At 40.0% G+C, this 16,890-nt stretch overlaps 1 protein-coding gene across 3 annotated transcripts in view; it reads left to right on the top strand.

The window, feature by feature from the left end:
- Positions 1-723: 723 nt before the first annotated feature.
- Positions 724-16,890, top strand: part of LOC139118908 (uncharacterized) — a 31,285-nt gene continuing 15,118 nt past the window's right edge. The window contains exons 1-3 of one of the 3 annotated variants that reach the window (XM_070682474.1): positions 724-884; positions 11,294-11,412; positions 12,246-13,476. In XM_070682474.1, the coding sequence (XP_070538575.1) occupies positions 13,275-13,476 (202 nt within the window). In that variant the 5' untranslated portion in view covers positions 724-884; positions 11,294-11,412; positions 12,246-13,274. Of the gene's footprint in view, positions 885-11,293; positions 11,417-12,245; positions 13,477-16,890 lie in introns of all 3 variants that reach the window. The other 2 variants (XM_070682475.1, XM_070682476.1) reach the window with 2 other exon arrangements.

Here is a 16,890-nt window from a genome sequence, read left to right as displayed (position 1 = left end):
AATAATCATTGGAAGATATAGGATTGAGGATGGTTATGGATCTTGTAAGGGGAGGATGGAAAATGCCCTCATCATTCAGCATTATATTTGAAAAAGTATTGCAAGATTTTTCTGAGGTTTTGCTCAGGTGACGTATTTGAAGCATAAGAGCACAACTGTTGTGGCAAATGCGACAGCGAATTTACGGCAAGAATGGCAATCTTTTCACCTTGGTTTTGAAAAATTAAGCGTCATGTTATATTATCAAAGTACAATCTCTGAACATGCTAAAGTGAGAACAGTTTAAATGAAGAATAAAAAAGTAAAAAAAAACATGAATAAAAGGGAATGAAATGGTGTACAATATAATGAATGAGAAAAGCACTGAAAAGGGGATTGTATAAATTGGATGCGATTTAGCGTGAAATAGAAAACCTTTATAAATGGATAGCGGGAGCAATATTGGGAAACACCTTCGAATAATTGCAATGAAAATGTAAAACAGAAAGTGTATCTGTGTTGTATTCTTTTCAGAGGTAACTTAGTCAGGTGTGATTTCTTTGGTCTCTGTAAAAAAACCACAAGTACATGTGTTTTAAGGACTGATAGTATTTTTGTGAAGGGTGATCCTGACAATAGCAGTTTTCAAACGTCAAGGAGAACACGCAACAAAGGCGGAAGTGATCTTTTCGGTTCGTGTGACGTCATAGAAATCACGCGTTATAGTTGGACCCTTTTCCTCCAATAACGCATCATCCGCCCGTGAGCGGCGGAAAATTGGGGTTGGTAGGTTTTATCGTACGGGTTGGCGAGGGTTGGTACCGGAAATATGCTTATATGTTTCCTTGGCTGGAGTGATATATTCACAATAATCGGTTGACACGGTGCAGAACCTGAAGACGACGGTAAGTGGAATGTACAACATAATCATTCATGTAAAATATTTCATATCGATTTTTTAAAATTTTAAACAACAATAACCCACCGTCTAACGATACCTTTGGAAAGCGCTGCTGTTGGCAGTCAGGTGCGCTCACGTGAACACGGAATGAACATGAGTTTCACATTCGACTGTTGCGCAATCGTCAGTGAAGGTCAAAGAATCCAGTTTAACACGTTTTGTTTGCATGTTAAGAGTATAGTAGGGGAGTGTTTCGCACACCTACAACTCCTTGGTTACTTAGTGGAGTTCGTCTCAAATCGGAAGTCGACTGTGTCTGTATATACTCTGTTCAGGCATCGGGTACATGTATAAAACAACGCTGTAGACTGACATTGGCAAAGCAACACCGTGACAGCAACTATACCGAAGACAGACAACGTCACAAATACAGCCGCTGTAGGAAAAGAAGACGGGACAAAAGTCTGATAAGATTATTTTGATTATATATTTTCAGTGAACTTGATTAACAACGTGAATCGTACATGAACAACAATCCGAGTCGTCTTCTGAGATCTTGGAGACTTTTCACTGGACAGCCAGCGGTAAAGGTATTGTGTTGTGGGACCCGTCTTCTCCGATTGAGCCAAAGTTTTGACCTCAGCTCTATCGTTGGATAAAAGTTACCAAACTTCGAAAGAATGGAAGTTGTTGCGCCATCGACGAAAAGTGATAACGTGGCAATGAAGTTGACTGCCAGTCTTCATGGACTGCCCGTCATTGGTCAAATGTTTTGGCGACTGGGATCGATTTTCGGACCTCTTTCAACGTATTTCATTGGATGTTTTCAAATCATCCATAAAGTTCTGAGTTTTGATATTGCCACCATTGTTGGTGGTATCACGACTTTTCCGCTGGACCTCGTCGCCAAAGTCAGTGACTTCAACAAGAGGCTTGCGAAACTGGAATCTGACATCACTCAGAACTCGGTGGTACTCGCAGATCTGAAAACAGACATCGCCCGCTGTCGCCAAGAAATCGCCGAGAGGCGCAGCGATGATGACGGCCGCTACGAAAAACTCGCCGAACTCGAATCGCGCGTGACTCACCAATCCAGCAGTTTCGAACAATCCCTCAGCGAACTGCGGAAGGACCTTCGCGCCATGTCCAAGCAGGATGATTCAACAACGAAGAAAAGCAGGAAATCGTCACGTCCGTGCAAACATTTAAAGCCTAAGTCTGGTGATCCACTGACCAGGAGTGCCTGTAACCATGACAACTCAAAATCTGACTATGTTAGTGCTCCTGCAAACACGTCTAGCGTACAGCGAAAAGGTGTCGCGGGTAGAAGTTACGAACTCTTCTCCAACATTTCGATGTCTGGTCTGACAATGGCACAGAGATGGTTCTTTCCTCAGAAATAGCATTCCATATGATGGCTTCAACTGTTACATGGATATCTACAAAGTTTACATACCAACCCTCGACGTTGAGGCTTTAAATGGTTACGTAAAGCTGATTTGACCTTTCATGATCTTGTTTCCCATTTTTCTTGTAATCAACTGTTTTCGTGTGTCTTGATTGTTTACATGTAAATATGAAAATAACTACAGCGTGTTCTCATGGTACTGTGTTGACCAACAGATTATGCCTGTCTCGTGTATTACATGCAGCTATTAGGCCTAAGATTCAAAATGAATATGCCTCTCATCTCCGACTGTATATATATTTCGGTTACACAGTGATGGATGTGCAAGATAACTTTGTTGAATCAGACGCTGTATCATGACCAAGCCTTAGCGCAATACAGAATAACTCTGAATGACGACAGCAGTTGTTGTCATTCAAGCTGTCCGGGGATGGTCTAGAACCTGTCCAGTCATTTTGAGCTCTGTAAACACACTGGAGATTGTCAGAGCCATAAATTGACCGACTGATTTCTAGACCAGTTGGATATTGCGTGGTGAGCTCGCAATACATGTTCGTATTTGGCCCCGTACAAAGAAATTTAGGCACACACGAAGCGCCCTTGTTATATTGTGACCTTCATAATGAACTCTTCATTATTATTGCCAGTCTCCAGAGAGATGTTAATAATGTAAGTTTCTCATGATGTATCCGTTCATACAGCTCTAACATGAGGCGACAAAGCCTGGAAAAGGTATTCAAGATTAAATTGAATGATAATTGTGACTTTGTATGGACAGCATTGATAATTTACTAGAATAATCGTGTAATCAGTCTCTCTCAGCGTGCAATCTCATTATAGTGACGTCATGATCAAAGTCCAAAGTTCATTTCGCTCTTTCTCTCAGTGTCTCTCTGTCTAATTCTCACTCTATCTCTCTTTTCCTTGGCGCTCCGACTCATGTACAGATCAAAAGCTCAAGATGACTCGGTATTTTCCCGTATGTAGCGTTCGCAGCGGTAAAGATTTTACAGCCATATTTTTATTGTCTTGCAATGATCATTAAAAAATTCGTCGCTAGAACCAACAAACTGCTAGGCATTTTAACGTGACGCGTGTGTTTCCAACTTGCATGTGCAAGAAACAGACGGAAGTCCAATCTTCCCTAATGCGTGATATTGATAAGGGAAGGACATAGGAAAATGTATTTTACACCAGAAACACGACACACCCCACTTCAAACCGACGGATCTCACAACACACGTAACAACTTCCGCACTAGATGTAAGTCCTTTAAGTTTTGTTCCCGTCAGAGCAACAAAAATATGACGAAATATGTAAGAAACGAAAAAAAAAAGATCCTGACCTTCTGATAGGGCATGTCTTTAGAAGAACAAACATATGGGTTTTAAAAGTTTTTCGATTTCGAGTAATGATATTTTGCTGTTACCAGGGTTTGGCTACATGTCACAGCGCCGCTAACGGCCGTTGGAGAATTTGATTGAATTAGTCTGAGCCCCAAACTCACAGTTCCATCACTACTAAATATTTCCGCCCTCTACGACCCTGTTCACGCTCAAGGGGCAGTGTCGACAATATAAAATAGTGAGCCGTCAGAAGGCCTATCAATTAGTCAGTATATTGCTAAAATCCAACCGCAGATTCTTTGAGTTAATGAGTTCAGATTTCATTCTTGTGGTAAATGTTATTCGTAACTAAGAAACGCTATTGTAAATTTTGACTCAATGCCATTAACCTATAAGAGGTCTCTGTGAAGTTTGAGTGTCAATCTACATGCAGTTCACTTTGTCACAGACATCAATTTAGCTCTAGAATGTGATATGAAAGGAGTATGTAGTTTACTCAAGGAGAGAGTAATATTAACGGTAGGGGGCGGTAAAGAAAATGGGGAGAGGGCACGAAAGAAACTCTGGGTGTCCAGGGGCTTGAAAATTCCAGAGTACGGCGAGACAGAGGCCTCCGACTTTTTATTCGATGCAAATCACACGCATGCATATACCACTCTTGATGGGGCAGAATACACCTCTTTTCATAAACCTGATTTCTAAGGTTATACAATGAAACAGCAGACTGACCACTCCCCCCGCCGCCGCCCTTAGAAAGGTTAGATATCGTTGCAAGTATTTGTAAAATTTACAAAAATACAACAATAGCAAAGACCTTCCAAATCCTGCTGTACCCCGCTAGAGTATCATTGTTATCTCATGACATTTGAAAAAGGTGAAACCACCAAAATGGTATTAAAAGTGGCAACAAAATGTAGATATAAAAGCTCACGCTATAACCGGTATCCAACCATACATCGACCGATTATAATCATGCAATAATGAAGCATCACTACATACCATTGACTACACTGGGTGCGTGTGAGCATTAATGCAAACTGTAAAAGCGTGGGCATGAGAAACCACAGCAACAAATTTATGACGGAACAAGAATAGGATATAAGAATATAATTTGTAAGTACAAAGAAAACTGTCAGGTAACTAGTGTAATGTATATAGCGTCGTCAAAGTGTTGTATTGACGTTGAACTTCTACGGTTACTCTGTATAAAAACTTAACGAAATGTTTTCTTCTTCCGCCCTCCTCCTCCCAGAGTTGTGCTCGTTCCCTTACTACTATTCAACTGGAGCCAATGGCGAAATTATTAATATCTCAATGTGTCTCAATATTCAAAACTCATCAATATTTGTTTTCGGAATAGATATCACCTTAATCTTCACCATGACCAGCGGTGCTTCTCACGTTTGCCGTAATTGATGCATGTACATGTAATGCCTCGTCGATCAGGGAAGCTTGGAAGTCCCTCCGTCGTTGTTATTCGATCCATGGTGACACTCACTGACAAGAAACCCGGTCACGTTACTCGCATTCCATGCACTTGAGTTGTATATGAAATGGTCACTTTAGCATAATCCCCCATGGGAAGTGTACTTCATATGTACATGTATAGCACAACAAGACTTTTGTTTTATGTGTTTTAGACGTAAGCGCATTAGTTTGAGTAGCTCAGAATCCAAAGCCGGCCGTGCACTAAGTTCATGAAATACGACTCCAACTTATTTGGGGGAATTTGATCTTTATATATATTTTTCAAATTTCTCAAAGGTGTTGGGTGCCCTATAGCTGTATTTTGCAATGTTACAACTCACAAAAACAAGTGCATTAAAGAGAAAAGCAGATGAGCTTACACTTGCAGATTAAAGCAACATTAGTTCAATTTCCAATTATTCAAAATTAGTTCCAATCGTATTAAAATGTCTTTCACAGAACACTTGACGTTTCTACTGATACATCTAAAAATAAGCAAAGATTATACTCCAGAATTCTGTCATTAGTATTTTAAATATTTAACTGGTAGAAGTACAACGATTCAGAGAGAGAGAGAGAGAGAGAGAGAGAGAGAGAGAGAGAGAGAGAGAGAGAGAGAGAGAGAGAGAGAGAGAGCCCGACCGGCCGACAGACACACAGTGCACATACATGCTGAGTCAGACAGGAAGACAGATGGAAGTGAGATTTCCTTGACGTAGCAAGTAACGGGGGCACGTTTGGAGAATGCGTACTTCCCAATTGAAACTCGGAAGCATGTTGCATGTTAACTCGGGGTCGAAACAAAATTTCAAATGACATTGTCTTTTTTCTTTTATTTTTAAGACATGTGATCGCAGGTGAGTAGATATCCCTGCAGGCGAAACGTTTTGAAACACAGATGGTATAAGTAACAGCAGACTGAATCCAGTTTTAAAGTGGCAATTCGAGTCACTTTGGCATTGCATCAAAAAACCAGAAAACAAATACAAACTTGTATTTCCCTGCGATACCAAGCAAGCGAACGTCGAGGGAGGGTTTACCTATACTTGGCAATGCAGTGATAGCTAATTCCATCGCTTGCATGCAGGGATGCAATGAAATGCCACGGTCATTTCGTAATTTTCTTGAAATGTCCAAAAAAAAGAACGTATACGAGAAGCCGTTTTGAAAATGCTTTCAAAACCTGTGTCAGATTTCAAGAGAACATGGCATTATTAAGTCTTGCCTTACCAATGAACGTGAGAAAAATACAAACTCGGAATTTTTTCTGAGTAGTTTTAATAAGCATATCGTCTTCATAGCTTGGTCAGCACTCACGCGTTTCTTGCTATAAGCGAAAGTTACTTGTGGGATTTTTTTAGAAATCTACGCTGAAAGGAGATGAAAATATGTCAGTCTTAATCAGCTCCCTACATCTGCATGTAACAAGGGTACGATGTACTTCAATGTGATTTATCTCAAAAAGTGACATGGGAACATCCATTTTCTCATTATAATTCTCGTCTGCTCACTGACATCTACAACATCTTGCAGTTGTGAGGAAAATGACAGTATCTTTACTTTTGCGAATCCATACATCCAAAACCTGATTATTTGGGTAAAAATGGCATGATTGATGGTTTTAAACCTAGAATGGAATGTCAATTAATGAGTTATCGTACAAAGAACTCCAATGTGAAGCTTTCATCGTCCCTGTCCCTGAGGCTAACTTTCAATTCTGAAAAGTCGTGACATCGACTTACAGCTCACGAGGGCGCTGTACAACTTGATTATGTCAACACCGTGACACTGTAACATTATAAATTTTACTGAAACAAAAACCAACTACAACAACAAAACAATAGACAATGTAACATCAAATATAACTTTTAATTTCGAATATACCGATTCAGCTGCTCTTGATGGGGTCTGGGTTACCCTTGAATCCTACGTATGCAACCTTATCGATGAATACTTTGTAGTTTATTTCAAGTTTGGTGAGAAGTGGAGGTCAAATATGCACATTGAACTCATTCTTACATCCTTGTTGTTTTAGATCATCCCTCTGAACATTTTTCTGTACTTAACTTATTTACAGTGACGGAGACATGGCGATTCCTGCTGACGCTGGACATATCTTCAATTTCCTAAATAAATATTAATTTTTCGAAAGTAAATAAATGCTCCTAAATTTAACTCTCCTTATATTTAATACATCATATACTTTGATATCAGTGACATTTGTCGTTTTAATGCTGATTACAAGCTGTGTCGTTATCTGTTATATCAGCCTTTGAATGAAGAAACTCATTAAAACTATACTGGTCATAATATACGTACTTGATCTGAAATATTCATGCACATAGTAATTCGGCAAGTACAAACGAGTTCACCCTTTACTTAGCATTAACTTTGTAATGTGTCACCGGTAGATGATGACATAAATATGAAGACAAAAAATTTTCCATAACCTTCAAAGTCCACCAACTCCTCTCCTAGGAAAACTACGAAAGGATAACCGTGCATGGCACTGCGAATGGAAGAACGTTGGCCTGGCGACAAAATCCTTCAGAGAAAAGTTATGCATGACCATCTTGCCACAGTAATACTATCAAAATGTTTGCTTCCCCTAATAACAGAGTTAAAGGAATTCTATTGATACTACTAAATCTAGAACTATTACTCGGCATGCAAAAAAAGTCTCTCTAGATTAAAAATGAGTGAAAGGGTCATTTTCCGTCGCAGAATCATTGCTTTGATTTATGATCAACCGCGAGATGCAAGAAAAAAATCTTCACTGATGAGTTTAACGTGATCGCCCGTGAGATGACAGGGATACTAAAACGTTCATTTCAGTAAAGCACTCAACACTTGGACATTGGTATTTTATCTTGTTGTCGACGCTTTTTAAGTGAGGGTTAACACCGTAGCCATCCTGTATATTACACATTTTACGGGTCTGCGTTACTTGAATATCAATGAAACAATTTGTTTGATTCTGAGGCTGCTTAAGGTAGTATGCACCTCGATAATGAAAGATTTAAACTTTTGCTCAAACTTTCCTTAAACGATATATCAATCCTTCTCTTTCAAAATCAAGAATAAAAATCGGGGGTCACCGAGCAAATTTTGGAACTAGAGAAATAGATTACTCAATATTTACCGATATTTCAAATTCGAAATGGCCGCCATCCCTGTGTTAACTCTATGGAGAGAAATAAAATTTTCGAATTTCAAAAAACTAAGCCGGTGAAGAGTTTTCTTTCACCAAGAGCTTTAAAATGAGCCCTCACAAGTGGTAGATCAGAAAAGAATTGTAAAAGTTTTGAGAGTCCGAATATCTGTCCCCGAGGCGCGTTCTACCTTAAGAAGTAACACTGACTCCGGGTATTATCACAACTGATGTGCCATACCTATGTGAAATATATTACGCCGTCGTAAGTGTTGGTTTCTTAAGGTTATGGATGATTTTTATTAATCTCATCCACTATATATCAAACAATTACGAGCATGTTGTTGTAACGACAACCTTCAGTAACAGCACTTTCAGTACCTTCGGCAGCACTACGCATTAAAAACAAGTTATGAGAGAAACTTTAATCATCTGACAAAGTAAGTGGTCACACCGATGTGCAGGCTGTTTCTTGCAATAATATACGCTAACATGCAAACAAACATGCATACAGCATTATGACGAGCATATCATCATCATCATCATCATCGTCGTCGTCGTCGTCGTCGTCGTCGTTGTTGTCTTCCTTCGTTGTTCCAAATTGTTTGAAGTCCACAAATATTCTGAAAGCTGTGCGTAGAAAAAGCGGCATCCTTATATGCATTCTGGTATATTCAGGTGAAATTAGTTTGTTTAAGGTAGTATGCGCCTCGAAAGTGAAAGACTTAAACTTTTGCTCAAACTTTCCTCGATGAAACTTTCGACCATTCTCTTACCAAAGCAAAATAAAAATCAGGGGTCACCGTGCAATCTTTGGTACTGGAGATAAAAATTACCTACGATTTCCCGATCTTTGCAATGCAAAATGGCCGCCATCCCTGTATTAGGCCTAACTCTATGGGGAAAATAAAATTTTCGATTATCGAAAAAGTAAGACAATGAACGTATTTCTTTCTCCAAGAGCTATATAATGAACCCAACAAGTGGTATGTCAGAAAAGAATTGTAGAAATTTGAAAGTCCGAATATCTGTCCCCGAGGCGCGTTCTACCTTAATCAGAAAACACACGGTACTCGTTTCCATTAACCTTTGTACCTTATAGGATAAAATGCTCCATAATGACGTGGCAAGTTTTATTGGGATCAAGGGTGGAAGGGTCATTTTTTCAGTTTTGAAATAGCGTCCTCATTACGACAACCTTTCAGGCTTAAAACAGGAATAAATCAAATTTTGCATCATATTCTACAGGGAAAAAACTGAAGAAAGATGCTGTTGCCAGAGGTATTGAAGATATATTAATTGTTTACCTATCTGCTGTTGGGTAATTAATAAAACTTCACACCATCAATTTTAATTTTGTTTCTCTGAAACCTTGTCGAACAAGTTTTGCTGTAATTTCTGTCGTGTGCTGTTTTGTCATTATTGCGTTTACCTTTGTCTATTTCCCACTTTGCTGTTTGTCATCGTATTTCATTGCGAACCTGAAGTTGGACTTGCCCTCTGAAAATGAAACCAAATAAAAAATGAGCATATGTTAATACACTTGTCTGTGTTGGCTGGCTGGTAGGTTTACAAAACTCCAAGGACGGCAAACAAAGAATTTTCTTTTGATGGCCCGACTGAAAAACCAAGGAGTATAATGCTATACAATTGTATTCAACGATTTCTATGCTAATGTTGTTATTTATGTTTAGATTGGTAAAATACAGAAGCAATGTCAAAGTCGTTGAAGTAGCGATGCTAGTAAATTACACAATTAACATTGGAAATTAATGCGGTTGTATATGAGTGTGTGCAAAAGTAGTAAATAATGTACCAGTATATAGATGTCTACATTTTAATGTAGTGCAGACTTGTGCTCAATAACATGAACCCCACACTTCAAAAATTCAATACAAATTTGTATTTATTACAAAGAAACACTGTGAAATCGCTTATCGCCCTCAGCGCGCATCAACGTCTTGTTGCGGTATATTTTCCTCCTTTTCAGAGTCTATTCCAGTAGTCTTCAAGTGGTTCACATCTCGCAACTGTCTAATATTTACTGTTAGATGACTTACTATAAGAATTCCACCTTCTTCAAACGCTAGCAAGTACTCAGTGGCTTTGTTTGAAGCTCTCTAGTTTGGCCCGTGTCTGTCTGTTTGTCTGTCTGTCTGTCTGTCCGTCCATCTGTCTATCACGAGAGTGCAAGACATTTCCTTTCGTCTCATACCATCGCTATTTCCAGGTCGTTTGTGCGGCCCTCGTCTATTCTGTCACTTTGCCCAAAGGCTTGTCTCTCCAAAGCATCCCCCTGTCTCTCTGCCTCTCCTTGTCTCTGTCTGTCTGTCTGTCTGCATATCTGTCTCTTTCTCTATGCCAATCCACCCATCCGTCCGTCTGTCCGTCTGTCTGTCCATCTGCCTCCCCTCTCCTCCGGATCCCCCTCTCTCTCTCATAAATTCACATGTACGCTTTGCCGCACATTTATTAGTTAGAAATTGTCATGATAGCAATAAATGTTAGTCGTTGACTCTTACGTCACCCTCGACGGGATACGCAATACAGCTGTCAATCTCGCCCACAGAATGTGTTTGAAGAGACTTGCGGTTGCTAGGCACCATGCCTTCCACCGCTCGACCTTTCCGCATGCGGTGACTGACTGAGGCGACTCACGGAGTCGAAGTTGTTGACTTAGTCAGCGGCTCACAAGCAATTATTAGAGAAGCGAGACGGCTTTCTCAGTCCACTCAATCAATATCTCAGTACAAATATTCGGATTCTAGAATAAATATACTCATTTCATCGCATGGGCCATTTACTTGTGTTTTAGAACTAACGCGATTACGTCACTGAGAAAATGGGGTCGTTTTCGCTGCCTGGTGGATAGTTTCCTTAATTGACCACTGGTTTCATTAACAACATAGCCATAACCTTTGTGTGCTCTCTTTCCCCGCTTTATTAAGATAAAATTGTTTACCCACTACTCCATTACTTTGCCATTCAATCATCGGTAGTCACGGAAACCAATATACTGGATTCTTTTTGCATGGAACCAGATGAGAGTAACATTGTCGTCATCCGGGTTCTATTGACTCGACGAATATAGCGGTCTTTATTGGTCAAGCGAAACAAGAGGGCCCACAGGTCAAGAGGCAAGAAGGAACCGATATCTTCTGTAGGTTAGAAATCTTTTAATTTTGAAGCAATTTTCATTATTTCTGTTCTATTTGTAAGATAAGTTTCTTCTTTTACTTCTCAAATAATGTCGAAATCCCAGTCCACGCAGTCTGTATGTGAGCAATGCCTATTATTTTGACTCCGGAATTTACTAAAGTCGGGACTTGAATTATTATAACTAAACATACAACACACCATATTGTTCATCTCGTCGGCATGGCTACCACTTCTCATTTCCTTCACATTGTAAAGGGAAAATTAGAAGAAAATTACCTTTTTATTCTCGAAAAAATGATGAAAGTATTATTTTTAAAAAAGTTACAGGTTATGTCCGTTGGTGGCGAGGGGAGAAAAGACCCTTTTCCGCGGCCCTAGGAGATGAAGTTTGCCTCAGTCGATAGTGCTCACCGAGTAAAATATCTTGGGTCTGTCAGTAGTTATTGAGCAGATGTGATCGGATTTAGTCGCGACGTGCGACCGTGCAAATATGTTTCTGTCGGAAAATTGCCTCGGAATCTTCAGAGCCCATCATTTTAAAGCTAGCGACTGTCTCGTTCAGTTTTCTCTGAGAAGACTTTACGAGGAATTTCGCAAAACAGATGTTCCTAGGTTAGTTTAGAAATAATGAATTTTAATTAAGATAATGGAATCATGAACTCTGATATGGTAGCTCCCTTCACGTGACTTACGAGTTTATGTTTTTTTTATTAGCTTTGTCGCCTTCCTTTAAAAATAATGTCAGCGTGCTGATCACGCTTAAGTTCTAATTTACATGCTGATTTTAATATTCCACGCATATTTCATGGCAACTGCTCTCTCTCTCTCCGGCAGGCTGCGTTCCTAGTCTCCAGTGGAGATATTAACAGTGTGGAAGGTTCCTAGTTTGTTGAAGTTGTCACGTATTATGGCTTCAAATAATCGGATTTGGTGTCTTCCGAGTTGGCGGTGAAGTGAGAGACTGTGACGCAATTGAAAAAAAAGCTGAGCGAAGGCAGCGGACACTCCCGACTCGGAGCGCGTCACCCTGAAGGTAAGGGCTCGGAGAACCCTTGCTGAGTAGCAAAATCCTGCGTGTTGGACAGCTTCGTCGAAGTCGTGTCTGCAACGGTGGCCTTTCCTATAAAAAAACTTGTTAAGGGCGAGCGCGCTGTTTCCGATTCATAACTGCACCGGCAATCCCATCTATTTGACGTATGGCCCATCGGCGTTGACTTCACAGTTAAGGACACGCTCCGAACGAGCAAACAGTCGCGTAAGCACGGGTGGATGTCTGAGTGAAGTAGTAATTTTGACATTTGACGCTGGGACATCACCTGTTTCTGCTCTCCCGGGCGAATGGAAATACAGAGGCTGTGCTTCTTTTCTCATCACGATATCGTTGTATTCCGAAAGGTCGTATTTCGGCGTATGTAAAAGGCCTCTTAACATTTTGCGGTCAACTTCATCGATACAGACGCCGGGAGAGTATTGAAGCTGTCTGCGACTTAGACCTCGTCTCCTCATTTTCTCTTTTTGCAATACAAGGAAAGGCTGTCGACACTCTAAGGATATCATACGTGACGTCGGATCTTATTTCTCAGCGAGAAAGTGTCTCTGTCACAGGCGATGTATCTGTAGCCGTCGTTCACATGACTAATTCATCCGCCGCCCTGCACTGTCATAATAAGACGCCTCGATGACCTATCAAACACGAAGAATACAGCAGTAATAGCTTACTAATCTGTAATATCGCGATATAATATTTAATATTCGGCAGGTGATGGATTCCACTGGTAATGAGTGCATCATATGTACTTGAAGATGGACCACAAATAAAAGGCGCAGGGCGTTGTGTCAACTGTCCGTTATGCTTTACCTACAATGAAACTGTTTGCCCATGTCATTTTATACACCATCGTTCTTTGTTGTTTTGATGACGTCATCTACTGTTCACCCCAGTCGACAGCGCCGTCCTGGTCCAAGTTCTCGTTTCCGAACCCTCAAGTGGACACCGAAATCTGTAGTCACCATGGAAACGAGTCCTGGCTGTGCGACCCCGAGAAGATACTGACCGCGGAACAAGGTGAGATGAGAAGTGGGAAGGGGGATTTTTTTTTTTTTTTTTTGGGGGGGGGGGGGGGGTGTGCTCCCCTGAAGTGAAGCGATATGCGATTTGTATTGGTTGTATCATGTTCGGATACGATATATCTCGTTCCGTGATGAGCTCACACACTCTCAATCTGCACTTGACATGCGAACTAGTCGGGGCCTGTCCTTTTACATACACGCGTGTTTCACCTTATACTCACGTTAAAGTTTAACTGCACGGATGAATTTTTCATTGACAATCAACTTGAAGGCTTCAGCATGCACACTGAGTTCCTTTCGTTACTGTGAGTGAGAGAATTTCACAGCTGCAAGGCTCTGTAAGTTTATTTCTGCATATCAGAGGCCGGTCGTAAGTGCTTCTGCAATTCCACGTGAAGTGGGGAACACTGAAATAACCTGGGGGCATAAATATGTGAATAATAATACGGTCGGGAATTCGGCCCCGTCATTTCATATAATTCTTCTTCGACGAATAATTGGCTCGTCACCCTTTGATCTCCGATACGTGACCGATTAATGAAACCATGGCAGTTAGTCATACGATACTTTCTTGTATTAAATTCATCCATGGCTTTAGATTTGATTTCGAGAATGCATGTGCCAGCTTTTGAAAACTAATAAGACTTCAGAGGGAGCACCATTAGCTGTCTAATAACACGCTATGATGTGAGTTGTCCCGCACTCATGCAATGTGGTGATGCGTAACAAGTACAATGATCCACGACTGCCTGGCAGATATATCTGCAGTAATTTTACATTCAATTGGGGAATTCGCATTTGCCATTTACGTACCTTGGATAATTTTTACTATGTGTGTCACATGTCACATCGACGAAAGCAAAGGCGAAAAAGTCGAAGGGTAATAAAGTACAGGAAAAAATCTCGAAAAAACAAAAAATGTTTAACAAAAATGCAGCAACTGATACAGTATGCATACGCAGATACAAGATCAATAAATTTTTACATACATAGATACATAGATACCAAGTTAGACACATAGATATGTAGATAGATACACAGATACATCCCAGATAGATACATAAATAGATACATAGACACATAGACAGATAGATACAGACACATAGATAGATAGAGAGATATACATACATATCGATACATAGGTACATGTCCATAGATACATACATAGAAACATACATAGAAACATACATACATACATACATACATACATACATACATACATACATACATACATACATACATACATACATACATACATACATACATACATACATACATACATACATACATACATACATACATACATACATACATACATACATACATACATACATACATACATACATACAGTGTGGAAGGCACAGCTTTTTACAGTTCGCTGAGCACTGTGCAATTTTGATGTGATTAAGTCAAACACAAGGTGTGGACAGCATATGGAGCGTTTCTTGATAGACCACCTATGCTGTTAGAAACGCAAGATCATTTCCGACATTGTACAAGACAGTAAGCTGTTCTCGCCTCATCTGTTAAAATCAAAGCTCAGGGGTGTCAGACTACCTGGCGTGACGTCACACACGAACAGAAATATTTTTTAAATGGGAACATACGTCGGAGTGCCGTTGCTAATCTCCGCAACCTGCGAAGAGGTTGCTTAAAATAATGTTGATTCAAAGTCTGATAGCGCAAGCGTAAGTTATTCTCGCGAGAATTAAAATGCTCCAAGAATAACCTCTTTATGTGAGTCGAGTCGATTTAGTTTTAAGTATCGAACATTATATAGGATGATAAAATCTTGCATGGTTATGTCATCAACTTCCTAATCTCGTAACGCATGTACTTTCTGAAGAGTTTGTTTTCGAGACACACGATCGACACACAGTGACAAGAATGAACTTGACTGTTCCGCACTTGAAGTTCAAATCGGCCTGTGATAACGTTTACTTTTCATGTTGTGTACAGAAGCAGAGATGGGGGTGACTGGCAGTTTACAAAGGGCATGTGTACTCGTAGCGATTGGCATACGCGTCGGCAAACCTTTGCAATGCGAGTTATTCCTTTAATACCGAGCTAACGTGTGGGAGAGAAAATATCGTGTGTCAGATCAGCCGTACAGGTCGAATCTTTTAATTTCCAGTACAGCTGTTTCAGCTTTGCCAGCAAATAGTATGTTGCTCAACTTAACTTCAACTCACTTTAAATGAAAGCTCATTTTTAAAGACATGCATTTGATGTGATAAGGACAATACCTCCGGGTTAAGAACCTACGTAATCAGGATATTCTCAAGAATTTCATGCAAACTGCATCTCGTTGCCATGGCGCGTGAGAGATCAGCATTCTTACGCGCCATATGAAACAAACAGATAAAGCATGAATATATGATGGAACGCCGAGGGGAGTATGACCAGTTCACCATTTGCTAAGTGATACAGACAGTCCACACAAGGCTTTTCTTTAAATCTTTTTGTTGTCTTAAAATGTGCTTGACGCAATCGTTTTGTTATGTTTGCCGTCACTTTGAAACTTACAACGATCTAGTACCAGCTAATGAGTGAAAAATTAAAATAGATTTCTTAATCAAAGGTTCGAAAAATGTGCAGTTGGTACCAATATACATTTTTGAAGCGGATTTAATTTCTTTCTTTGATTCATCTGTCGATTGTAACCGTGCGTAATAAAATATATAAACCCCTCTGATATTTCATGTTGAATGTTTGGCGAGCTTTCGTTTGTAACACAAGAATCAATTATGCCATCCCACACCACTGAGTGGATACTTTGCAAAGATTACGATCGCGACAGAATGTACTGTGTATGAGTAAATGTCGTGGAACTTGATTTAATTTTGCCTCTGACTGACGTGTCAATAATATCCATTTACAGTTCATTGCAAACATCCAGGCCCGGTGTTTTTTGTTAGCTAAATGCTGTATAGAAAAATAAGGTCTAGTTAGTGTAATGAAAATGCCGTTGCATACAGCTAACAAACATTGTGAAAAAAATATGTAATTACCAAAGCCTCTCGAGTATAGCGACAGACTCAATAAATATTGCTCAATACATTAATTCCCGAATTCAATTCACCAGTGAACCATGCCTTTGCATGCATTCATACACATGTCTCGCCAATATAAGCAGCGTATTGAACATCTATATTACCTGTTGACGACAGATCGAGAATCCGGCTACTTATTCTGATAGAAATACTAATAATATCTATAAATTACAGCGAGTGATTCGTTCAAATGTTCAGGCAAAGAACTCTGTAAGCGTCTTGACATATGACATGTGTGAGTGGGTGCGAAACCCGCCCTGTCGCGGTGAAGCAATAAAATGTGTGACATCTTATGACGTCAAGCTGTTTTGAGAGTAATCTCTCTTCAGGAGTGAAGTGTCAAGAACGGCTTTCGA

The sequence above is a fragment of the Ptychodera flava genome, chromosome 19 (assembly GCF_041260155.1).
Source record: "Ptychodera flava strain L36383 chromosome 19, AS_Pfla_20210202, whole genome shotgun sequence".
Classification (NCBI taxonomy): Eukaryota; Metazoa; Hemichordata; class Enteropneusta; family Ptychoderidae; genus Ptychodera; species Ptychodera flava.
This window is presented reverse-complemented; position numbering and strand designations above follow the sequence as displayed.